The sequence below is a fragment of the Esox lucius genome, chromosome 3 (assembly GCF_011004845.1).
Source record: "Esox lucius isolate fEsoLuc1 chromosome 3, fEsoLuc1.pri, whole genome shotgun sequence".
NCBI lineage: Eukaryota > Metazoa > Chordata > Actinopteri > Esociformes > Esocidae > Esox > Esox lucius.
This window is the reverse complement of record NC_047571.1, coordinates 12,225,038-12,250,384: the sequence shown is the minus strand read 5'-3', so window position 1 is coordinate 12,250,384 and position 25,347 is coordinate 12,225,038. Positions and strand designations below refer to the sequence as shown.

General features: G+C 43.0%; 1 protein-coding gene across 1 annotated transcript; it reads left to right on the top strand.

Annotated features, from left to right (window-relative positions):
- Positions 1 to 1,108: 1,108 nt before the first annotated feature.
- On the top strand, positions 1,109 to 23,135 carry cdh6 (cadherin 6). The gene is made up of 12 exons (XM_010891379.4): positions 1,109 to 1,257; positions 8,742 to 9,080; positions 12,015 to 12,309; positions 12,529 to 12,648; positions 13,476 to 13,649; positions 15,358 to 15,545; positions 15,777 to 16,027; positions 16,957 to 17,093; positions 17,188 to 17,309; positions 17,932 to 18,049; positions 18,410 to 18,661; positions 20,749 to 23,135. The coding sequence occupies exons 2-12, from the start codon at positions 8,859 to 8,861 to the stop codon at positions 21,246 to 21,248; spliced, it is 2,379 nt and encodes a 792-aa protein (XP_010889681.1). The 5' UTR covers positions 1,109 to 1,257; positions 8,742 to 8,858; the 3' UTR covers positions 21,249 to 23,135.
- Positions 23,136 to 25,347: the final 2,212 nt, after the last annotated feature.

The window sequence follows — 25,347 nt, the reverse complement described above, 5'->3', positions numbered from 1 at the left end:
ACGATGTAGTTATAGCATTGTAATGACATGTTTATGTCAGAAGGCTGCAATAGGAATGTTTTTTTCAGGGTCAGTATGTTGTTGAAAATGAACTGTTACAGAGCTCTTCAAGCGATACCCCTCTCTGAAACAGTGCCTGTCAAATCCGTGAGCGCACACAAACATGCACGGACACACACACACGAACACGTACAGACATGTACACACAAACACGTACGGACACATACACACAAACACGGACACAAACACAGTAATGATCCTTCACAGGAGGTGGACATCACATGGAAGCACTGATGATGTCACTGACAGACTGAGAAGAACCTCTCTATGACCCTTTAGTCATCTTCACCTTCAGAGGGTGACAGTATCTCAGGTCCCTTCTACCCAAGAAGCCCATCCAGTTTCTCAAACACACTGACATTCCGGTATTACAAAATGACCCCAGTTGGTTTTTACAACCAACATCTGCTGTCAGTGTTGATCGGCTGGATTTTTTTTAGAGGACAGGTGGAAAATGGTGTCTAAGGGATGTTACATTTAATTGGCCAAAACTCAACAGTAACAGTTGAAGACCTTCAGAGGTTGTAGACAACAGAATAACATTTCAGGTGTGAATGGTCATGTGTGTATGTGTGTGCCATGTAACATTCATCAATGGACAGCCCTCAAAACATTGTCAAGCCATTGTCACAAACTAGTTTGGTAGATGTAATTGTTTCCGTGTTTGTCAATTATGCCAACCTTCGTAATTGGAATGATCTCAAAACATTGTCAAGTCATTGTCATGAACTGTCATCGTAGCTTAGTTTGTTTCAAAGCTTGTGAGTAGGCAGTGCTTTTAACATTTTAATTAGCTTTAATAGGCAAGAGAAAACACCAGCATCCTGTTAGAATGGCTCGAAGGGAAATGTGTGTCCCTGTTGCAAATAGTTTGGAAAACCCCTCATTATTATCGCAGATAAATACGTTTATTCACCTAAGCCTGTCCCTTTAATCCTGGACCAGAGCGTGACACCCAATCAGAAACAGCCAGGGTCCGACTCAACTGTTAGAGCGAGCGAGCGAGGGATGCTCATTATGAGAGAGAGAGAGAGAGAGAGAGAGAGAGGGAGACAGACGGAGAGAGGAACGGAAAGAGAGAGAGGAGGGGGGAAGAGAGAGATCCAGCAGGCACCACTCCGCGTTTAGTGTGTCAGTTGCATCCAACGGATTCACACAAGTACGAATTGATTGAACTTTCCGCTACGTTAAACGTTGGTAAGTGTCAAAATGTTTTATTTAGCTACTGTTGCTGATAAAAAGGGTCAAATTCTATTTTATATACATATCTTTTAACAATTTACCATGTTCAATTATTTAAATACGGCGGCTGCTGTTTGTTCATACTTTGAGTGAAATAGCCTACCTGTTAACTTTATCAAAGTTGCTATTTATCTAATCTGTGTGTCATAACTGATCTAATCGGAACTTCACTTGATTTCATGAACAGAATTAATGTTTTCTAGAAAATGATAATGCACTTGCCGAAAATCTTCAATTCGTGTGGTCTCGACCGCAACTGTGTGGAAAAAGCGCAGGTCCTTATTTTCCATGTTTCTTGAATAGCTTTCATCATGATTCTATGACCCCTTAAAACTCACAACAGCCCAAGAGCTGAAATGTATAGATCCAGAATAAAGTTAACCTATCTTTTGATTATTTGTAATGTTTTTGGGTTTTTTGCAGTGCAGTTTACGTAGCAGGTCCTCGTTCGCAGGTTATCGGTTATGTCAGGGGATTGAATCAAGGTTATTTTAGAAACAAGTCTTGTTATTTAAATCAGACGGATTATGATGAACATGTTTTTTATTTAGAGGTCCCATAACTGGTTTCTGTTAATATTGGCATTGGTTAAGTGATAAAGGAATCCTAGCCAACATGAAAACTCGATGTGTCCTGTTATAAATAATTGATGTGTATTGTTTTATTTATTATGTTGACAGTGACAGACTATTGCGGTGTAACTGGACATGTACTTCAGTGTGAATATAGGTGCAACTCTCTTTAGCCCAGTCTATCTGTTAGTACGGAGCGGAGGAAAGACACCTGTATCTTACTATTCCCTGTCTGCTTTAGTTCTTATGTGCATACTTTGCCTCTGGAGTTTGTTAATGAGTAATCATGTCAAAAAGAGGGAAAAAAAATCCATTCACTTTCCAAAGAAACTATTACTGTGGATTCATGTACATTTCAGCTTGTGGCCAAAGAGCATTTTACGTAATAATGTAATAATTTACATTTTAACTGCAAAAATCAGTTGTTTCGTATATTTTTGTAGTGTGTATGTCTGCATTCGTTTAACCTGTGTAACCACTCCTTTTTGAATACAGTTACTGTAATACAATCTACTATAACAAGAGAGGCAATCGATCCTTATTTCTCTTAAAGTTACATTCATTTGGTCTGTGGTGATGTGAGGTACAGCACAGACATTGGAAGTATCTCAATCGACATCACATATTCAGCCTATGTAATGCATTAAAATACTCCAGTTCTACTCCAGTTCCCCACTACCCACTGATCATTCTGCTGTCTTAAACCTCGAACAAGAATGATGTGACCCTCGGCTATCGGGAATTATGATTCATTTATGGGGTATTCCAATTGATTCTCATTTGGAACGTTCACAGAGCCTCTTTAATTGTGCCCTCATGTGGTCACAGTGGCCCATGCGCTCAGGAATGGATGTTCCCGTTGGTTATATTGATCACAGAGTGGCAATGTTACAATCATGTGTCTTGACCGCCATCATCTTGTATACCTCAAACTTGCATTGAGAGTTCACTGGGAAACATCCACCCTGTTCTCTGAACACCGTTTCTTCATTCTCTGTCATCCAGCTGCGGTTTTATTTGGCCATGGAATAAGAAAAATGCACTCATGTGATTGAGACCATTCTTCAAATGTCATTATGTGGGTTCTGTATGCAAATGAACCTCAGGTTTTTAAAAGTACTGTATGTTAATGAGCTTTTGTGGTCTTGTCACCTCATCTGACAATGATCCTTTGTCCATTTTGTTTGTCCAGCTAATGGGGTTAGATTGTATTGACTTCCACAGTTGTGCAATTACTTAACACAGGAACCTACCTATGAAGGTGTTTGTGACTTGTTTTTGGGGGGGTCTGCAGACAAAATCTTAGAATATCTGAATCACACCATGTGTGTTAGTCTTCTGAGAGAACAATGCTCTACATCCAAGTCATTGAATTGCACAGACAGAGCTGTAATGAGTTGCAGAATTGTTATCCTGAAATTAACAATTGCTTTGACAACCATTCAGTTTTTCTGTCTTGAGTAGAAACATTAAATTGTCTTTTGAAGACAACTTATGCCCCTTTTCTAACATTTCCATGCACTGTTTGACAGCCATGGCAATTATAGCTCACTTGTGAGAGAGCCTTATTTGCAGTTAGCATGTCTGCAAAGGCCTTATGTTGTCACTGAGTCTGTCTCTGTTTTTTTAACCCTACTGTATCTGGAACAACAAAGGAAAAACAGTAAAAAAATGACTTACATTCTCTTGAATACATATCAATGGTCTGGAAAAAACTGACACAATCAAAGAAAATAAATAGTCTGCAAAGATCTGTGAAGGCGAGGGAATCAATATATTATTTTCAGACATGTTAGTGTACTACCAACTATGAAAACAGGCCCATCGATTTGTTGGTTGAGAAAGTTGAGAGTGATAGTGTAAGTGTTGTTTGCTACAGGCTTTATCTTTTATCAGTGTAGGATTGCTTTCAAATGTAAGTTTGAGGTATGAAATAGAGGGAGCTCTTTCTCTCGTAAAACTAATGGATTGTTTATTTCCTCCCCGTGCAAAATCACCACATGTACTCTGTTGTGATACCCACACATTCTCTTCTTCCCAATAAAATCCCTAGCTTCATTTGTTTGGTTATTTCCCAAGCTTTATTAAGCTTAATTAAAGGTGAAGCTATGTTACGGAAAGAGAATTGAGAAGAGGTAATTGTTGAAGGATAGCTACTAGCTCGATTTGTTCTATTAGAATTATAGCATGGTTTCCAGAAACACTGTTATGTAAGTGTGGAAAACAATGAGAATGTGCTGCAATGTTTAAATGGTTCTTTTGCACTGTGGTTTGATCCTTGTATTCATCTTATGTATTATATTAACCGACACAATAGGGTTATGTGCTCACCTAGTGACCATTTGGAAGATATTTCACTGTATATGCCAAACTTCCAGTAGCCCATTATGCCATAATTCAAGATGACCATTGCTTCTTTTACATCTCAGTAATGATAACAGAAGTAGACCTCTAGAGGGAATCTAGTGCTAGACCTCTGGACAATAAATCCACTGCTCTCTGCCATGGGTTTCGGCTTAACACTGCTTCTGATTCAGACATGTGGGCATTTACTGTTAACATGGTACAGGGACTGGAAGGTCAAGCAAGTTAAACTTGAAATATTGAACATGCACTTGACCACTCCCAAGCAAATTCTTCTTTCACATGAGAACAGTGGGAGTTGGTTGAATATAGACAGCAGTTTCGCTCATTAAATTATAGTCTTTCATTCTTGGATTTTCTTGCAGTGGCTCGGACTGTCATGATTCTTTTATGGTTCGTTAGAGAAGCTGGAACATGGCCACAGAACGAGGCCAGGTACAGAGTAATGACCAGACGAGACGGTCAGATCCTGAGCTGAAGGTTATTAAAGAAGGACAAAAAGAGAGAGAAATATGATCAATTTTGCCCTACAGCCACTGTCACGTGTGGGATGTAGGTTAACCACTAATTGTTCCCCCTCTCTCTCTCGCGTTCTTTCTCTCACTGCGACTCTCTCCATCCCTCTCTTTTTCTCATTCTCTCTTTCTCTTGCTCTGACTCACACACACACTCAGACAGTAGTCTGGCCAGATGTGGGACCGTTTCCATTGTAGCAGAGGGGCAGACACATTCCAGGTCCTGCCCACAACGGCTCAGGGAAAACCATGACCTGAAGCCTCCTGCTGGGTCTTTGCTCAAGCTGACCATAAAGCTGTAGTTCTCACGCTTTCTCCTCCTCCAAGGAACCCCGAACAAACACTCCCCGACCAACAGCACTCTGGGAGACAGTGGGTTACGCAGGAAGCTCCATTGACAAAGAGGCCATAAATGGAAGACACACACGGGTTTGTGTGGTGTCATCTTTTTCAGTGAACAACTGAAGCAATGGTCCACTAAACTCACACCGATGATTGAGGATACAATACAACTAGACAACACGCACACACACACACACACACACACGCGCGGGCGCACGCGTGTACTAAGACACACACACACGAGCATGAGCACACACGCGCACACACCGACACTGAAACACGTAATCATTCGGAAAACTCTTTCGCCGGCGTCTTCCATGTTGGGGTGTAATTTATTTCTTCTCAAAATGCAATCACGCCATGACAGCTTCTTTGAGCGCAGCAGTGTGGAACCGACATTTCCTATCGTTCTATAACAATCAGGGCAACGGGAGCAATGCAGGACCGACAGACAGGTAGATAGATAACAGAATCCTTGGTGGCACAGCGTAAAGCACGTCACCTCTAAATCACATTATTCCCCTTACGTAATTAAGAGGTCCCATCTGGTATGAGTGTGACAGCGACGCTCCCTGACAGTAATTGTGTTGGTGCTCAGTCTCATTCGACCACAAAAAAAAAAAAGAAAACACTCACCATCTATTATCTCCTCCTGTTAAGATTAGTACACACATGTTGCTAGGGAGATTATGGGGGAAGAGGGGGAACTGAGACCCTTCTAAGAGGGGGTGGCAGCAGGGTTTAGTGCCCATGTTGCGTGGTGACAGTCTTCTCTTCTCGGAAAATAAGCCCTGTAAACGCTGTGCACGCTCAGATTGGATGTGGTTCGATGTGGTGGTGCCGTGTGAGGTTTTGGTTTTCTTCCTGAAGGGTGGACTGTACACAGAATGAGAGATGTCTGGTTACAATAGGTCATTTGACTCCACTCCTTGTTTGGCTATCGCTGGTACAAAAGAAAAAGAAACAGCATGTTTCACGTGAGACAAGGAAATCTTTATCACTTAAAGCAGACAAGTCAATGAAGATGCGCGCCAAGCGAGGTGACACCGTGACATCCTGAAGACAGTCTATAGTCTAGACAGACTATTCCCCTTAAACAGACAGATCAATAGGTATTGATGACCTACAGCGAAGCCCTGGGGAATGACAGTCGGCTGCTTGGCTGCCTATTGCTAAGAGTGGTGGCAACCTGATAGGAGGCCCCCCTCCTAACATCCACAATCCAAATGCAATTTATTTTCCAGACATGCCTTTTTATTTGTTGAATACTGTGGAACAGATACCAAAAAAAGAAATCCTGCCAACGGGGCGCTTGTAGTTTGCTTCTCAAGACAAAATGGCGAAACTTATATGTCAGCCACATCTTCCGTATCAAACCTGAATGTCTACACTTCTGTAATATTGTGCATTAGAACTGTTCCAAAGTTAATCAGCTAATAGGTCCACATCCATGCCTTATTCATTAGCAGTCTGCAGTCGGTGTGAATAGCGTGTCTGTGACACGGCCAGGCATTAGGTGCCATTATGAGGCTGCTCGGCCCTGTTGTTGTAGCAGGTCTTGTACCTGTCCGCCGTCTTCCCCCCTCTTCCCTCTCGCACGGAGGCAGCCCAGGGCTGACATTCTCCTTTCTTCACCTCTAATTGCTCCCATGGGACTCATCAGGGTCGCTGTGCCAGTGGCTGTGGCTGTATGTCTTCGGGGTGGTAGTGGGGGGGTGGGGGTGGGGGTGGGGGGGGGGGCTGAGCTGAAGCACCAGGCGCACACCACCACCCCGCCCCCCACCAGTCCCCGTCCCTTCAGCCCCGGAGGTGTCGCTGGTCTGGTCCAGGCACCCGGCTTACGCCCCCACCTCCCCTCAGCCTACTCCCCCAACGCACTACAGTTGCCCCCTCCCCCAGTCCTGGCCACAAAATGCCTGGTTTTTAAGGGAGCAGGGAGGGAGAGAAATGAATGTTATGTCACCTGAAGGTCATGCTAGATGGTCTGGTGGATCGGTTCGAATTGCGGTGACACGATGGCATGCTGTGCAAAATGGAAGATATATATAGTTTTCCGGGGACTTTCCGTGCCTTTATTATGGATTTAATAACAATAACAATCTATATGCTAATTTGGATATTGGTATATATCAAATCCAGAATACAGACTCCGAAATAAATAAGAATGATTATTTAGCTTTATGTTGAATAATGTTGAGCAGCAGCCATTATGTTGGTGGTTTCTGTGTTACGCAGGCTCAAGTGAATCTTTACCACTGCTTCGTTCATTCATCGATATTTAGTCCGCTCGATGCGGACCCGGTCTCTCAGCAGGGCCGGTGATGGAATTAGCAGACATTTTGTGTAGTGGGAATAGATGGAACACTGTGTTTCTGTGTCCTCTGACATAGTGTCTAACAAAACCATGTAGATCCAGGTGACTTCCCTCAGCTAGACTCTGTCAGGGGATTTAACAGGTCACAGAGCGGAGGGGAATGGCTTGCGGCAAGGCTGAGGCCTTGACTAATGTGCTTCACTAGGCTAGCCCACATTCCCCACTCTACTCTGCTGCTTGCCTGGCCTCACATCCACAGTGATATAAAAGGGGATTAGCCCCCTCTACTGAAAATATAGTAAGAACCCCCCCACACCCGGACCCCAGTCCCCTAGCACACAATTACAGACCCCTGTGGTCATTTCAACCTGACTGATTTGGACAGCAAATCAATACACTTTAGTATCGGTTGTTACCTTATTCAATTAGTCCAATTCATAAAGCGAGCGTAATGGCCCCTAATGGAGGCCACGCTGAGAGGTCGGACGGCAGTGCTAGAAAAGCAACGACGTGATTGCAGGAGTCAATTCACCCATCGTAATCATGCCTTTTAAGCATCAATCCATCTCAGCGTCGGCAAAGCAGTGTTGACCTAAGCTAAGGCTGAGGCTTTTTTGTGTAGATACACTCAAAGTCAATGTCATCACAGAAACGGTGAATCACACACTCTGTAGTGGGAGAAATAGACATTTTTGAGTAGAAATAAATCTAGCCTACACCTCCCCTCTCGGCTGCAATCATAATGGCAATCTCCTTGATAAGTAGTAAAATGGGAAAAAGGCATGGCTTGACGAGTGAAATGCGGAAGCTTGTGATTGCTGGAAATTACATGGTGACAGAATGCTTGTGTTCTGTGTGTGGTTTATGGAATATTCCACTGGTCGGGACATGCATGGTGTGTTATTAGGTTTCATGACAGTGTAAAGATTCAGATCAAATTAGGGAGGGTAAATGACACTGCACTGAGTGAGTTAATTGCTCTGTGAGTATTGGTCTCTTTGTAACAGAGCAGCTAATGTGGATGTGGACTATTGATTAATTGATGGTGATTAAGTGCAAACTCTTTTTTTTTTTGTCTTTTCTGGTTTAGAGGCTAATTTCAATTAAAGCCCCTCTAGTTTTTGTCCGTTTCATCTCAATTCAGTGAAATTAAGGTTTCGGGATGAGTGATACTTCCAGTTGGTAGTCTGTTTTGTACATTCTGTGTTCTGACTGCAATAAACCGTACTTCTTCAAGTGGATGAAAAATGCTCAACAAGAGATTCCACATGAAACAATGTGGACGCCTCCATGAAACCTCAGTAATCAGTGCTCGTCTCTTTTTCCTTACAGGATTACACGCCGTGGTAAAGGAGGGGGACTATGAGGTTGAAGCCCAGCTCCCTTGTAGGACATACATACCGGGGCAGATAGAGGCTTGGCGGTCTGTGCAAATACAACCGTTCCACCATGAGAACTTGCTTGTTGGCCCTGCTTTGGGCGTCTCTGTCCCACTGTGTGGACGCCATGTTTCTCACCGGAAGGACTGGGGTGGAGACGGGACGAGAGGAGATGATCGGAGACGGAGCAAGGGAAGGGAAGCTACTGAGGCGTTTCAAGCGAGGATGGATGTGGAACCAGTTCTTTTTGCAGGAGGAGTACACTGGGAGTGATAAGCAGTACATTGGAAAGGTAAGTCCGTTTGCCTCCGCTTGTCTTATTGTGCCGATCTGTTCGGAACTAGTGTCCCGGGAAAACACCTGCCGCAACTGTTGGACATAACGGCAAAAGAGTATTAACCACTCCCCCAAAACCATCACATTTCACCCTCTCCAACCAGATACTGTTGAGTAGACTGAACACTAGACATGTCCCGCTTGCCAGGATTGGGGTGTCTTTTTTTGTTGCTGTACTGTACCACAAGCACACAAACCGGCGCTTATACCTCAGATCTCAGAGAACTGTAGATGGAGCCATAGATAGACCCAGGAATCACAAGAAAGAAGCAGGATTGTGGAGTAGCTCGATGTGGAGCTGCCTGCAGCACAGCATGGGGCCTCTTTTTTTGTTGTTTTTATGGAGCTGGAGATAGGAGATCTACTGAGGGTTAGGAGATCTACTGAGGCCCTGCGCTCCGCATTGGGCTGTTACCCTTCAGGCTTTCACAGTGAGACCCGGCTTCACAGAGCAGCGGGGAGATGATCAAAGATGGACAGAAAAAAGGGCAGAGAGACTGAGAGAAAGTTTTTTTTCTGGAGCCACCACCACTGGTGTTGCGCGAGGTTACTCCGCCAAGTCCCCGGGAGTTAGTATGGGAGCATGGCGGCGCGGCAGATTATTTTCATATGCCTTACATAGAGAATGATTCACCTTGTCAGGTCCCTGTTTTCTTTCTCCCTCCACCCAGACCGGGTTTGTGCTGCCATGCATTTAATGATGTTATCTGTCACATGTTCTGTCTACTGTTCATCTATCTATCTCTCTCTCTCTCTCTCTCTCTCTCTCTCTCTCAGCCTGGTTGTGTCTAATAGATAGGCGTACACTGTCCGCCATCATCGCGGGCACTTCATCGTTGAAACGCATTCATGTCGAGTGTTTTTTGTGGCGATGATGGGACACGCGCCGAGCATGTTAAGGGCGGTTACTAAGTCCTCCGCACAACACGTCTCTCAGAGTTGCGTAACGGCTACTTATGGGATTGGAATAAAAGATGAGATGAGACAGGATCCTGCAGTATGTGCTGAGAGAGGAATTGCAGGTATTATGGGTTACATGTTGGATTTAGGTGATTTCCTGGGTGAATGTAGCATTTGTGAGAGGCTACAATCATTTATCCTTCCTTGTATCAAGGCTTTAAACCATATCAGCTTTCTTCTATTTCAAAGGCTCTCCTTCTTCACTCGTGTCAGTTGTCATCTCCGTTTTCATTCAACTGTGCATGTTCTGAGATTGCCTTGTACTTTGATAATTATCTTAAAAGGAATTACTGTGGTGTTCTCATTGACAACGATCAGAGGACAGGGAAAGTGCACTGGGATGGCAGTAAATTCATTCAGTTAATGCAGTGAACCTTGGTTTTGAAAGGTGAGGTAGTGGACGTTTACACTTTATTTTGAGAGTCCCAATTTCCATCTGTAGATGTTCTATAGATAGTTATACTATCAACAAACTTTCAACAAACTATTGGATGGTAAACAACTGCTTGCAAAGGTTAAGGTTGGGGTTAGGTTTAGAATAAGGTTTAGAATAAGGGTTAGGTTTAGGGTAAGGGTTAAGGTTAAGGATAGAATTAGGGTTAGGATATACAAATATAGGCCCAAAGTATTCATACCCATGCCAAATTTTGAGCTATAGTACATTTTTATTGACAAACAAGTGACAAAACACGGTAAGACATTGTGTTGGAGACAAATGAATAACATAACTATTACTGTTTTTAGCCATGACTGGCAGTTGACTAGTAACATTGACTAGAGAGCTACTGCGGTTCACCTGTTCTCAGTTTATAGGTGATTAGAATGCTCTCTCATGGTGGAAATGACAAAATAATTTTAAATGGTATAGAAACATGCTTTTTCTTAAAAATTAGCAACAATTTCAAGGGGTATGAATAGTGGCATTTTTGGGACAAATTTGGGAAAAAACTGAAATAGTTACGTTATTCATTTGTATCAACAGCACAATGTCTTACTGTGTTTTGTCACTTGTTTATGTCATTTCAAGCCAGAAGAAACCTATTGGTCAAATAAAAATTCACTATAGCTCACAATTGGCATGGGTATGAATACTTTTGGCTTAACTGTAGGTAAGTGTTAGGGTTAGTAGATAGTTAAAATGTTACAGATAGTAGACATCTACAGACATACTTTTGGGACTCTCAAAATAAAGTGTTACCTAGTGGACTAATACAAAATACCTGTGTAGATTGACATTACCACATGAAGCTGTATATTAGATCTGCTGTTTACCAAATTCTGATTATAAATATGGCTATTACATTATATATAGTGACATTCACAAGTTCATAAGTTATGGTGATACAGAACTGCACCTTAAATCAACTGGAGCTTTACATTAATTCAATTTTAGCTTTACTCTATATCAGCTGGAGCTTTACCTTTATTCAACTGGAGCTTTACCCTAAATCATCTGGAGTTTGACCTTAAATCATATGAACTTCTTATACAAATCAAGGCATAGCCAGCATAGCAAGACCATGTAATAAAAACACTGAATGATTCATTCATCACTCAGGGATCGTCAGTCCCTGTCGCCCCCTTACCTGTCACTCATATCCTTCCTCATAGCCCATCAACTGTCACGCCATCGGATGCAAACTGTAAATATCTTGGTTTTTGGCTAGCTGACCTCCAGAGTTGGGGCCAATTCCATTTTCATTCCTGTCAGTTAAATTAGATAAGGAATGTCCCCATGGGAGTGCTAGTCCTTCCCTAAATAGACAGGAATGCATGTGAAATAAACCCTAATAAATCAGTCTATTGAACTCAGTTTTTTTAATCTACTACTAGACAATATCAGGTATTTGCCTAGCTGTCGTCTCTCTGATGGCCCCAATTTCTCCAAGGAGAAAAGTATGTTTACTATTCTTTTGGTTTTTTATGGCAGCTCCAGTCTGACATGGACAAGGGAGATGGAACCCTGAAGTACATTCTAACCGGGGATGGCGCTGGAGACATATTTACCATAGATGAGAGCAATGGTGATCTCCATGCCAACAAAAGGCTGGACAGAGAGGAAAAGGCCTTCTATACGCTCAGAGCCACAGTAGTCAACAGGAACACGGGGAAGAAACTGGAGCCAGAGACCGAGTTCATTGTTAAACTCCATGATATCAATGACAACGAGCCCAAATTTGCAAAAGAGGTTTACACCGCCAGTGTACCTGAGAGTTCTGTCATAGGTATGTTCTCTCTCACTACAACTAGGATGTATTTACATGACAAAGTCTTGACCTTTTCGATTAGAATTTTAACTCCTTTGGTGATGAAAGAACAGTAACATTTCAACAGTACCTTAACGTGTATAATATTTCATTCGCAATGTCTATGAACCCTAAATAGTTTTGACAGTTCATTTTCATCCTCCGCCATTAACAAAACCTTTCATCCTCCCTTCTCAGGTACTTCAGTCACTCAGGTGACAGCCACGGACGCAGATGACAGTATGTATGGGAACAGCGCTAAGCTACGCTACAGCATCAGCCAAGGGCACCCGTATTTCTCAGTGGACCCGGACACAGGTCTGTCTGACATTTGTTGCCCATCTGAACCAAAAGCAATGCTTTTTTTTTTTCATCCCCTCAAGGGAGTCATTATTACAATGAAGGGAGAGACGGTATTGTAATGTCATGTTCAGAGTCACAGTGCCAAAGCCATTACGATTTCTTTGGCCCCCTGTGCATTTTCCAGAGTAGACTAAAACATTTCATCATTAATGTGCACTTTGGAATGTCTCCCGTTGCTGTGGCTGTGTTTAAACAAAAGGGAAATGGAAACAAGAAAGCTTTCAACTGGTAGATTATTGTGTGGCTTAACAGCGATATGGTTTATCCCCGACGTGACATGGACGATGATGTCCCTGTCACACCAGACGACAGGAAATCCTGAGAGCTTTGCAAGGAAGGGATGGTTCTGAGGGGTTTAGGGTTAATCTGAAAACGTTCATATTGCCGCTGATGGAAGCCATTTACAGAACGGGCCAGGCCGGGCCGGGCCAGCCGCTGTTGTGTATTGTATAATGAAAGGTCACCTCAGTTGACATTTCACTGTCACTAAAAAGAATGAGGTCTTAGCTGTGTGAGAGAGAAATGTACTAAACACGTATATCTCACACAGGTCATTCGTTACGTTATTGTCATGGGTAGTGGCAACTGCATGTAAATCAAGGACATATAATGTAGCCAAAAACGGCAGGTCACTCTCAGACCATGTACTCAGATCTCCCAACATGGTGGCGCCTTGAGCCCCCAAGGCCCAACCCTCTTCAGTAAGGCAAATATGCTTAGCTAATTTCAAATAAATCTCATTACGACACATGAATAATCATGTTCCCGCAATTACTCCTCAGGCGTCATCAGAACAGCTCTGGGGCCCGGAGAGATGGACAGGGAGAAGCGGGAGCACTACCAGGTGGTGATCGAGGCCAAGGACATGGCCGGCCAACGGGGAGGTCTGACCGGGACCACCGCTGTCAATATCACCCTGACCGATGTCAACGACAATGCCCCGGGCTTCTCACAGAGTGAGTACAAGTCTCAAAGCGAAGCCCGATGTCCACCTTTCCACCAGTAACAGTCGTTAATGGTCTTCACCGTGGTCCTGGCATAAGTAGTGGTGTCAGTGAGTGACGTGTTACTAACAAAAGGTCACTGTGTACTACTATACACTGGAGGTCCTGATGTGATCACAGGTTTATTAACCCGTGGCATGTCATGACAAGTCAGGACATTTTATCAGTCCTCACCTTGAAATATGGCTTTTTTTTAGGTTTGGGGTTGGGGTTAATGAAATACTGGGGTTTTAGGTGTTATTATGGTTGGGGTTAAAGTAAGGGGTTATAAGAGAATTTCTAATGGAAATCAATTTTGCTCCCAGAAAAATCATAATTTGTGTAGTAAAACAAGTGTGTGTGGGTGTGTGCATGCGTGTGTGTGTGTGTGTGTATAGTAGTGTCCATCTTGAATGGGGTTATGTGATTAAAATGAAACGCAGGGTCCCATGAAGTGAATCGACTGGATTATCGTGATTGGATGAGCAGAGTAATAGTGATTCTCTCTTCCTTTCTCCCTCTCTCTCTCCCTCTCTCTCCCTCTCCCTCTCTCTCCCTCCCTCTCCCTCTCTCTTCTCTCTCCCTCTCCCTCTCTCTCTCTCTCTCTCTCTCTCTCCCTCTCTCTCTCTCTCCCTCTCTCCCTCTCCCTCTCTCTCTCCCTCTCCCTCTCTCCCTCTCTCCCGCTCCCTCTCTCTCTCCCTCTCTCCCTCTCCCTCTCTCCCTCTCTCTCTCTCTGCTTTTTCTCTCTATCGTCGCTCACATGTACACACACTCGCACTTTCAATCACACCCACTGTTTCAGTCGCCGTTGCTTGCACAAACACTCCCGAATCTGTTTGACAGATTGCTTTCGGCGTTACCATTCTGTTTAAGTCCAATGGCTTGAGTGTGGAAACCGAAAGGGAAAATTGCCTGATCCCCTCCACACATAGTGTGACGTAAGCCTCCTCACATGTCTCTCTCCAATTAGTCAGTTGATGACACCTTACAGCAGGAAGGGTGCACCAGCAGTCAGCGCCATGCTAGGTGGAAACAGACACTGTCTAATTGGTCACCATGAGCACAATGTTAAGCCCCCACCAGCACCACTGCAGAGCAGTGATACAGGCTCACTATCCGTCGGAATCATTAAATGTGTTAGTATCAAAAACAGGGAAGTGTTGAGGAGAAGCTGGCACTGAGAAACACTCCAAGGGAAAACATATAAGCTCTTTCTATTTGTGACAACCTTGTTTTCCTTCACGCTTCCAGGCCATTCCAGCTCCTTCCTTTCATGCACTTTCCTTCTAGTCTTCAACATAATAACTGGCTGAAATGATTTGGAGTGGTTGAAATGGAAGTGATGGTTGCAAAATGCAGATGGTTTAATATTATATAGATTTCAGAGCGACGTAGAGGAGCAATTTGGGTTAGCGGACTTTCGGTTAGCAGTCTTTGGGTTAGCGGTCTTTGGGTTAGCGGTCTTTGGGTTAGCGGTCTTTGGGGTAACGGTCTTTGGGTTAACGGTCTTGTTCAAGGACAGAACCACAGATTTTTCACCTCCCTGTCTTGGGGGTTTAATCTAACAGATGTTGTAACCTCTTCGCTATATGCCACCTTGCACATGTGAAGCATCTCAAAGAAGGCAATTGGATGGAACGTGTTTCGATTTACATGTGTGTCTGCTGGTTCAATGTTCCAGATATGTATCAGTTCAGTGTTCCGGAGTCCATAAAAGCTGGACATCCAGTTGGGCGAATTAAAGCAGTGGATAAAGACATTGGGAAGAATGCAGAGATGAGCTACAGCGTTGTCAGCGGGGACGGCCTGGACATCTTCGATGTCAACACAGACAGAAACACACAGGAAGGTGTCATCACTGTTCTAAAGGTAACATCCACTTTAGGTCCTGTGAATTAAAAACAAGACAGGATGTTCGTATGTGACAGATGGCTCACATATCCTATTATCAGCCCAGCATCAGACCATTACATTCGAAAGTCTATTATCTTCCATTGAACAATGAAAAAAAACATTTTGCGACGGGTGTGACCTGCCTCAGTGTGGAACATGAGTCACCTGCTATGTTCTGGTTCTGACCCCGTTTCTCTGCCCCCGCAGCCGTTGGACTATGAGAAAACCATGTCTTACACCCTGGAGATCCAGGTCCAGAACGTCCAGGCCTTGCACACCCACTCCCAGGGGACCCTGCCCACCATAGCCACGGTCAGGATCGATGTGGAGGACGTGGATGAACCTCCTCTGTTCGAGAGAGCCAGCTACCTGATGGAGGTGAAGGAGGACGCGGCCCTGGGCGCTGTAGTGGGATCCGTCAGGGCCATGGACCCGGACAGAACCAACAGCCCTGTCAGGTCGGTTGGAGCAACGCTCGGCCCTCCCTATACTCAGTGGTTGTTACAACTGGGGAGCCCAGAGGTTCAATCTATTAGATGTACTTAGAAGCGGGCACACCTGAATCAACTTGTTAAATTATCATCATGCCCTTAACTGCTTGAAACAAGTGGTCTAACTCTGGGATACGGGACATTGAGAGGAGGCTGGGGGACCCAGGAGTGGGTTCAGAACCGTTGCTCAGGCCCACCTTCTCGTTTGTACCGACCGCCCACACCAAGGTCACCGGGAGATTGGTTTGGTAATTTGTTTCTGAGGGCATCTGATGTAAGGTTGTGCTACAGTATTTTTTTTAGGGGGGGGGGGGTGTTGAATGATTAGAGTTGAATCGGTCATCTCATTAAATTTGGAGTCTAGAAAACGTCTCAGTAGAAAGACTAATGAGCGAAGCACAAGGTGTGTGTTCTGCTCCGTCTCTACACACACAGTTTCCAGAGAGTTCTTATCAATGTCCAAAGTCCCGTAATTACCACTCCTCATGGAAATACACTGAAAGGGCATTCCAGTATAAATTTAATTAGTCGATCGTTACGTAATCCACTGGATGATAGAACTGATAAGTCTTGTCTGTGCCACTGTTCAGAGCGGTTTCCCTTCCCAGAAATTCAGGCTAATGGGATGAAAACAGAATGATATAAATCCCACTGGCTGTTTAAGGCAGATCCTCAGGACATACAGTATTAAGAATACACAGAGGGCAGAAAAGGCTGGTATGGATTTTGAAAGTACTGTATGAGAGAAATGGTTTTTGCCACAGTAGTGATCATAGGTGAGTGTAGTGCAGAAAATAGATTAAGTGCACTGTGATCTAAAAATCTAGTCCATACATAGTTGAACTCAATGTTGAATTATTGGTTCTTACATTGGTATTTGTATGTCTGTACTACAGGTATTCTATTGATCGTCGTACAGATCTGGATAGGCATTTTAACGTGCATTCTGGGAATGGGTCCATATTTATCACGAGACCTCTTGATCGGGAAGAAGCTGACTGGCACAACATTTCAGTTATCGCCACGGAGTTCAGTAAGTCTTACTCAGGCTAATTACCCTGTTGTATTTCTTAATTTTTTCCAGATTTCTTTTCAGATTTTTTTGAATACGTTTTCTTTCTCTTCAGACAAACCTCTGCAGGCCAGTCGAGTGCCTGTTTATATCCGTCTTCTAGATGTCAACGACAATGCGCCCATGTTCGCCTCTTTCTATGAGACGTTTGTTTGTGAAAAGACCAAGGCGGGACAGGTATGGTGCACAGACCCTCCACTCGTGTTCGCTGACACGTAATGATTGACATGTCTTCATTGTACCCACCACTCTCATTGTTCCATATTCCGCTGGCATCTAGAGATACTATCATGGCGCACACAGGATGTCCCGAAATACCACATGTATGCAAAGGGCGATAAAGCATTGCAGTGAGCACTGTACTCCTTCAGGCTGTCGATTGGTCCTCGGGGTGGTCTTTCTGTGGCAGCTGATGAGATAATCAGTCATGGCCGGTGACAGTGGCTGTCACCCGTCAAGGGCATGTTGCCCACCTCACGTCTCTTCGTCTCCTCCCTCGCCTTTCACCCCCCTTTTGTCCCCCTCTCATTAGTTGCCATTGTTAATTCACTGAGGCCCACCTCAGTTTCAGAGAGGGCTTGTGTTTTCCTCGCTCCTGTTCACCATACCATTTCCCATTAGAGGACTCAGTAAAATCTGCCTTTTGATTGAATAAACACATCAGTCCGTTTTGGTCTGTATCTTCCGAGTTTGTCACGAGCCTTGTAAATTAAGAGCACCTTACCATATGGATATTGCTGTCTGAGAAAACCCAGGCTGTTTTTATTTTAATAATTGTGTTTGTTTCTGCCATGAACAGAAGATCCAGATGGTGAGTGCTGTGGATGCTGATGACCCTGTAGGCGGACACAAGTTCTTCTTCAGTCTGGACACAGAAGGAGTTTATAGAGGGAACTTCACCGTCAGAGACAATGGAGGTAGCTGATGTACTGTCGGATCTCTTTCAGGCTCAGTCACAGCTATGTCTCCGGACTTTTATAATCAATGATGGATAATGCCTTCATGTTTATGTCACCATATGGTTCATCTGGTGAACCAGGCTGGAAGACAGTCAATCTTGTAACATACAAAGGGAGGAAATACTTTCAGCTGTGCAGTCTAGAGTTAGAACAACCACTGGCAACGGTGGAATGTTCTGTCAAAGCCACCACCGAAAACAAAGGAAGTTTACATGCTGCGTTTGGTTTTGTTTTTTCCGATAATCTATTGCATGCGTATCGGATCAGGAGCTGCTGCATGGTTCCATAAGGTTAAATGTATTTCGTTTATCTCTCCAGATAACACGGCCAGCATCCTCACCCGACGCTCCAGCTACAACCCGCTGCACAAGAGCGTCTACCTGGTTCCCGTGGTGATCACAGATGGCGACTTCCCCATGCAGAGCAGCACCGGGACGCTGACGGTGCGCGTGTGCACCTGTGATCGCGAGGGCAACATGGAGCTGTGCAACGCCGAGGCGCAAACCAGCTCGGCGGGACTCAGCACCGGGGCCCTGGTGGCCATCTTGCTGTGTGTCATCATCCTCCTCAGTGAGTGTAGCTGTCTGCCAGCCCCGTTATCTGTCTGTCTGTCTGAGTCAACACACATCGACCTGACAATTATGGAAGATTCCGGAGCGGTGCCGGAGATAGTGTTTTGTCGATGCCGGTGAGAAAGGCTATCTTGTAGAATTTCTGGTGGAAGAATTAGTTCCAGACATTAGAATCTACGCCAAGATGGATTCTAATCTGTTCTGGCTGCTCGTTGTGGCCCAACACGCTATTAAGACAGTCCAAGTCCAAGGGGATTTAGATAGTGGACAGGATTGTAATTTAACAAGACTGTCATTAATAATCCCCTCTGACATATTTAGTAGCGCTTTCATAAAAACACAGAATGCTCACTGTATTTTTAAAACATCTATTTTTGAAAGGGATGTGTGGATAAAAAAATTACTTAAAGCCACCTAACCAGCTATGGTTTGTTTACATTATGAGAGAGGAAATAAATCACTAGATAGATTTATCTTGGTTTGTGCAATTATTCCCATGTTTTTCACGTTTGAGATGTACAATTCAGGATTGTGTCAGTCAATCATGTGAAAATCGAGTGAAATACATGCGTACTGCACAGAAATTATACAGTATACAGTTCTGAAATAATTTTCTTCAAACTTGCAAAATTCTGGAGGGGCTCTGTTGAAAATTTGGCACACGTCACCTAAGAAGGTGGGGTCTCGAGCTATATTTTAGACAAAAAAATCTAGCATCTCAAATCTTCAGTCTCAGAACATGTCGCGTAATGTAAAGAAGCCCCTAGTTATGATTCCTGCCTATTTGGTGTGAGCGGTTCATTCCTGAACACTTCCATTGTTTAACAGCTCCCTAATCTGAACTGCATTCACCCCCCATGGTTTAACAACGGCCCCCTCCTTCCCACTCTGCCAGTTACCCACTGAGGAAGTAAAGGGGTACACCTGCAAATAAACAGAAAATCGCATGTCTCTTCAAATGGGCCCAAGTGAATATTACCCTAATGTTATTACAGGTAGACAAACCACAAATCGTATGCAAATGCTGTTACCTTCATAACCAGAAGAGTGCAGTTCAGCCGGCCTGCAATTAGACATGAAGCTGTTTGCCCTCACTGGATTCGAACCTGGGTCTCAGCGTGAGAGGCTATGTCTTTAACCACTACTATGTGTGTCGGGTGTCAGTCAGTATGGCGTCTTGACATTATATAATGGTGTCATGCATTAACATCACACCAGGTTTGAATATTTTCACTTGACACCGTTAAGCATTGTGTTAAACTGACTGAACATTTATTATTAAGTTTACCTCCACCACACATAGCATCTATGAACTGTATGGCTTTTGCCTCTGGCTGTTTTAACAGACTATTATCCAATAATAGGCTTACTAGTATCTACTCACTTATTACTTGGAATAGTCATAAGACTTGAGCAATTTCAAGCGAGACTGAAGATGAAATGTGCACTGCCAAAGCTATTTCATTGCATGGCACAACGTTTGTTTTTCTTTCATTCATGAATGACATTGATAAAATAACTATCAATATAGTGACGTTTTTTTTTTACAAATCCTAATGTATAATTTGTTTTGACTATGACAAGCCTCAAACATGGGACCTCTTGTTTGGTAGTTTGTGTCTCTAACCACTATGCTATTTAACAAGGGATTGTCAGTCACTCACTCATTCACTCAGTAAGAGACATTCGCTCTTCTTGGCTGGCCCCATTCACGCGGTCCGGCAAACATGTTACGTTATGTAATTACCCCAGTGCATTGGTTCAGCTATACATACTACATGATATAACGAAGAGAAAACATTTTATTCGATATGGTACCAAATCTTGTTTTATCAATAAGTTACTTGTTGCAATGTTGGAATATTTCAGCATTTCAAGTGCAGATTTTTCTAAATTGGTATTGGGTTATACTTAGATGAACCAGGCTAAGTTCTAATGGAGTATTCACTGTAGCATGAGCAGCAAGATGAGATGAAACCAACCAGCCCTGAAAAGCAAATCTCTCTTCCTCCCTCTCTAATGTCTCTCTATGTTTCTCTCTGTGCAATCGTCCTCTCTCTGTCCCTCTCTCTCTCACTCTCCCAGTGATCGTAGTGCTGTTTGCGGCTTTGAAGAGGCAGAAGAAGAAGGAGCCTCTGATCATCTCTAAAGAGGACGTGCGAGACAACGTGGTCAGCTACAATGACGAGGGAGGCGGAGAGGAAGACACCCAGGCCTTCGACATCGGGGCTCTGCGTAACCCAGAAGCCATGGAGGAGAGCAAGCAGAGGCGGGACATAATCCCCTCGGATACTTTGTACCCGCCCCTCAGGCGGACAGCCATCCCGTCGCAGGACAACGCAGACGTCAGAGAGTTCATAAACCAGAGGGTGGTGGACAACGACAGTAACCCCACCGCCCCTCCGTATGACTCTTTGGCCACATATGCCTACGAGGGGGCCGGCTCTGTGGCTGAGTCGCTCAGCTCCCTGGGGTCAGCGTCCTCGGAGGGGGACCAGGACTACAACTACCTCAGCGACTGGGGGCCCCGCTTCAGAAAACTAGCTGACATGTACGGGGCTGAGGACAGCGACCGTGATTCCTAACACACCACCCGGGCCCGTTACTCTGCGGTAGTTCGGGAAGGATGAACTGTAACAAACTTTCATTTGTCTTCTCAGAAATAAGAGGACAAATGTGGCAGCCCCCGGTTTCTACAAAGTGCTCTTTTATTCCTTCCGACTCAAATGCGGGCCATAGGTCTTTCTGATGGCCCGGCCAGACAGGGACTGCGCCACTGTGTGGATTTATTTTAATGGTTTAACTGCAAGACAGTCTTTTGAAGTGAAGGTGAACTTCAGTGGAATATTCTTAGTTTAATGTCAAAAGAAAGTATAAATAGATACATTTATTTTTTATTTTCCGGTTATGTCAGTGTCTCTATGCTGCATTGGAAGGGACCACAAGTTGTTGGTTCTGTGTTTCTCTGAATGCGTCTGTGTATTCTTCAGAGAAATATTTTCTGTACTGTCACTGAAAGTGCAGTATGTTGTACTTTAAAGTGTTAATAAAACGGAACGTTTACTTTTCCAGGAACATGGACCTGCAACTGAACATATTTTAAGATATTCTTCATACCTTCAGTATTTTATAGAGGCCAAATTCTTTGGATGGAAGTATAGACCAGGACCCATATATTGTTCATGAATGTTTGCGGAATTAAGGAATGGGCAGCCCTTGTTCTTACTACATTCCCCTACCAAGATTTCTGTTGCACAGGCAGTTCAATATTCCCATTTAAAGATATCTGTTCATTTCACCAATCCAACTATATCCAAGAAGAACACACTCAAAACATAATTTGACACAAGGACTGTGTGTGTTTCCTGTCTGCACATGATGATGATGACTGACAAAAAGGAGGAACAAGGAACAAGCTTACAGTGAATTCCAGCAACATCAGCATCCTCATAATCAGCGATCAATCAATCATTCAATCAATCGTTGTTCCAGCGAAATACACACATATGGCTTGCTTCCATCAAGTCTACACAAAAGCCTACAGGGTGAATGAGCAGGGCATATCTTTTATGTTATTATAGTACTTACAGAGTAAAACAATAATTATTTAACAACTTACTCAACTTGTGTATTTGGTTAGCTAACACAACATGAATTGAATTGGAATTGCCATCACATGGCACAAAGTGCAGTTTTAGGAAGAACGACTAAATATATGACTAATTTACAAGGGTTTTATCTGTAGTTCGGCATTAAAAAAGTAATTAAAGAGCCACTGCAGAGGAGATTGAACTGGAAAAATAGACATTAAAACTGTCTATGTTCACAGCAGAGCTTGTGTTTTACAAGGAGAACATGAACAATTACCTAACCTCCTTGAAATGAACCAAAACGATCTAAATCATTTGTAGTAAATCTTTCATTTAGCCATGATGTGCTAGTTGTTCTGTTCTCTCTGTGCCAATATTGGATGGTAATGCTTTTCACTCTGTCTGAACTTGTATCCCAGTAAGTAGCTAAGCAAGCATACGCAATCCTTTCAAAACAAGTTAAAACGAATCCAAAGGATCAATTACAGCTGATCTGTGATTCTACTTTGACAGTGTAGGCAGATAATTATGTGTTTTATTTGGGTACATCATTCTGATTTGACATCAGAAGTTTTCTCTGTAAAATTAACTAAATAATGGTGAATACTGTGGTTTAAACAGTGCTTTGTGGCAGTGATTTCGGAGCGTAGCTGATGTTCATGATGTATTGCTTTTTATATTGTGTTTTTATTTTGTACCAAATATTTATAGGACACATGCTGAGTTAATTAATATTCTTAAAACATTAGAGTCCAACCAATATCACTGTTTTTGATGTTGTACATTTAAATGTGGACACTACAGGCTACAGTACAGTCATAATATGATGTGTAAACAATTGTAAAATTTTACCATAATAAACTTTTCCAGTAAATCATAAAATACATTTCCACTGATTTTCATTAAAAGTGCTAAAGAAATTCAGCCATTTTTGGAGGACAGGTGAAGTTGATTTAAAAATGACTATTCACAAGGCCAACTAAATGTCCTCTTGTTTTTACTTTCCTCCTCAATTGATTCACCTTGGTTGGAAAACAGGAGAGCAGCAGGGTCTCATCAATTCATCTATTACAATACTACTGCGTCATAGAAAGTAGTCTCTGACATCTCAGATCTGTTTCATTTTAGTGCCCATGGCCTACTTTACTGTACTCAAGCCAGATGACTCACTCTGGCTCTCTCCCAGCATTACCTAATTATGACAATCTGTGATTGAGATCTCTCAGGACTGGAAATCTGATTAAGTGAGAAGGGATTCATTTCTAAACTGATCTAGCTAGGTTCAGCAGATCAGATGTGAGGCAGATGGTGACATTTAAGACAATGCCCTTGTTAATTGAATTGTACCAACCCTCAATCTCCCCACCCACCTTTTTAAATACATGTGAGAGCACCTCAACTGATGGTTGTTGCTTGATGTACCACATCCAATCCAGTAGCTGCCCGCACGCACTACAAGTCCCACAAGACCCACTTGTGATTGTGTGTGTATATACAGTAACAGTCAAAACTTTGGACATACATACTCATTCAAGGGTATTTCTATTTTCCACATTGTAAAGTAATAGCGAAGACATCAAATCTATGACTTAACACCTATCGAATCATGGTGTAATAAATAAATAAGAGTTCAAAATACATTTCATATTGAAACATTTTCTAATTACCCACTCTTTGCGTTGACAACAGCTTGGCACAGTCTTTGCATTCTGTTAACCAGATTCGTGAGATAGTCACTTAGGATGTTTTTCCAATAGTAGTAGAAGTTCATACGTACGCTGAGCATTTTGGAGCTGCTTTTCCTTCAATCTGCACTCAAATTCATGAGGTCGGGTGGTTGTGGAGGCCAGGTCATCTGATGCAGCACCATCACTCTGCATCTGAGTCAATAGCCCTTAAACAGCCTGGAGGTCTGTTTTGGGTCATTGTCATGTTAAGAAACACATTATATAGTCTCACTAGGCACAAACCAGATGGCATGGCAATATCACTGCAGAATGCTGTGGTAGCCAGGCTGATTGAGTGTGTGTTGAATTCTAAATAAATCACAGTGTCTACAGCAAAGTACCCCCACACCATCTCATCTCCTCCTCCATGCTTCACAATGGCGATCACACATGCAGAGAGCATCCGTTTACCCACTATGTGTCTTGTGAAGACATGGCAGTCAGAACCACACATTTCAAATTTGGACTTAATGTCCATTTGTCATGTTTTTTGGCCCAAGTAAGTATTTTCTAATCGGTGTTCTTTTGTAGTGGTTTCCTTGCAGCAATTTGACTAAAAAGGCCTGATTTGTGCAGTCTTCTCTGAATAGTTGATGTTGAGATGTGTCTCTTGAACTCTGTGAAGCATTTATTTGGGCAGCAATTTGAGGTCCCCTTAATTGTCAATTTCTGAGGCCGGTAACTCTAATAAATCGAACCTCTGCAGCAGAGGTAACTGGGTCTTTCTTTCCTGTGGCGGTTCTCGTGAGACCCTGTTTGATCTCAGTGCTTGATGGTTTTTGGGACTCCACTTAAAGAAACTTTTAAACTTGAAATTTTCCGGATTGACTGACCTTCATGTGTTAAAGTAATACTGTCATCTCCCTTTGTTTTATTTGACACATATATAATAATGGTCTTCTGCATACCCACCCAACCTTTTCACCCTCAGTACCTTCTGGTTGAGAGAATGCAAAGAGTGTGCACATTTTAAATCAAGGCAAGTTCAAAGATTTTTAAATGTATGAAAATGTGTTTGTTTAACACTTTTGGTTACTACATGATTCCATATGTATTATTTCATAGTTTTGATGTCTTCACTATTCATCTACAATGTGGAAATAGTAAAAATAAAGAAATATCATTGAATTAGTCCATCCAAACATTTGACTGGTACTGTATAGACATATACTACCGCTTAGTAAAACAGAGATTGAACAATATAAACAGTACAAGCTGCAGCAGCAAATTAAAGAAGACAACAGAAAGCAATATGATGAGAAGAAGCTTGATTAACTACACTGAACAAAATGATAAACGCAACACTTTTGCCCCCATTTATCATGAGCTGATAGACTTTCTCTATGTACACAAAAGGGCTATTTCTC

What these genes read in the sequence shown, in the direction of transcription:
- cdh6 (XM_010891379.4), top strand. Translation starts at nt 8,859, where the DNA reads ATGAGAACTTGCTTGTTGGCCCTGCTTTGGGCGTCTCTGTCCCACTGT. An exon ending in ATAAGCAGTACATTGGAAAG is followed by an intron (nt 9,081 to 12,014) that starts GTAAGTCCGTTT and finishes TTTTTATGGCAG; the next exon opens with CTCCAGTCTGACATGGACAA. An exon ending in CACCGTCAGAGACAATGGAG is followed by an intron (nt 18,050 to 18,409) that starts GTAGCTGATGTA and finishes TTATCTCTCCAG; the next exon opens with ATAACACGGCCAGCATCCTC.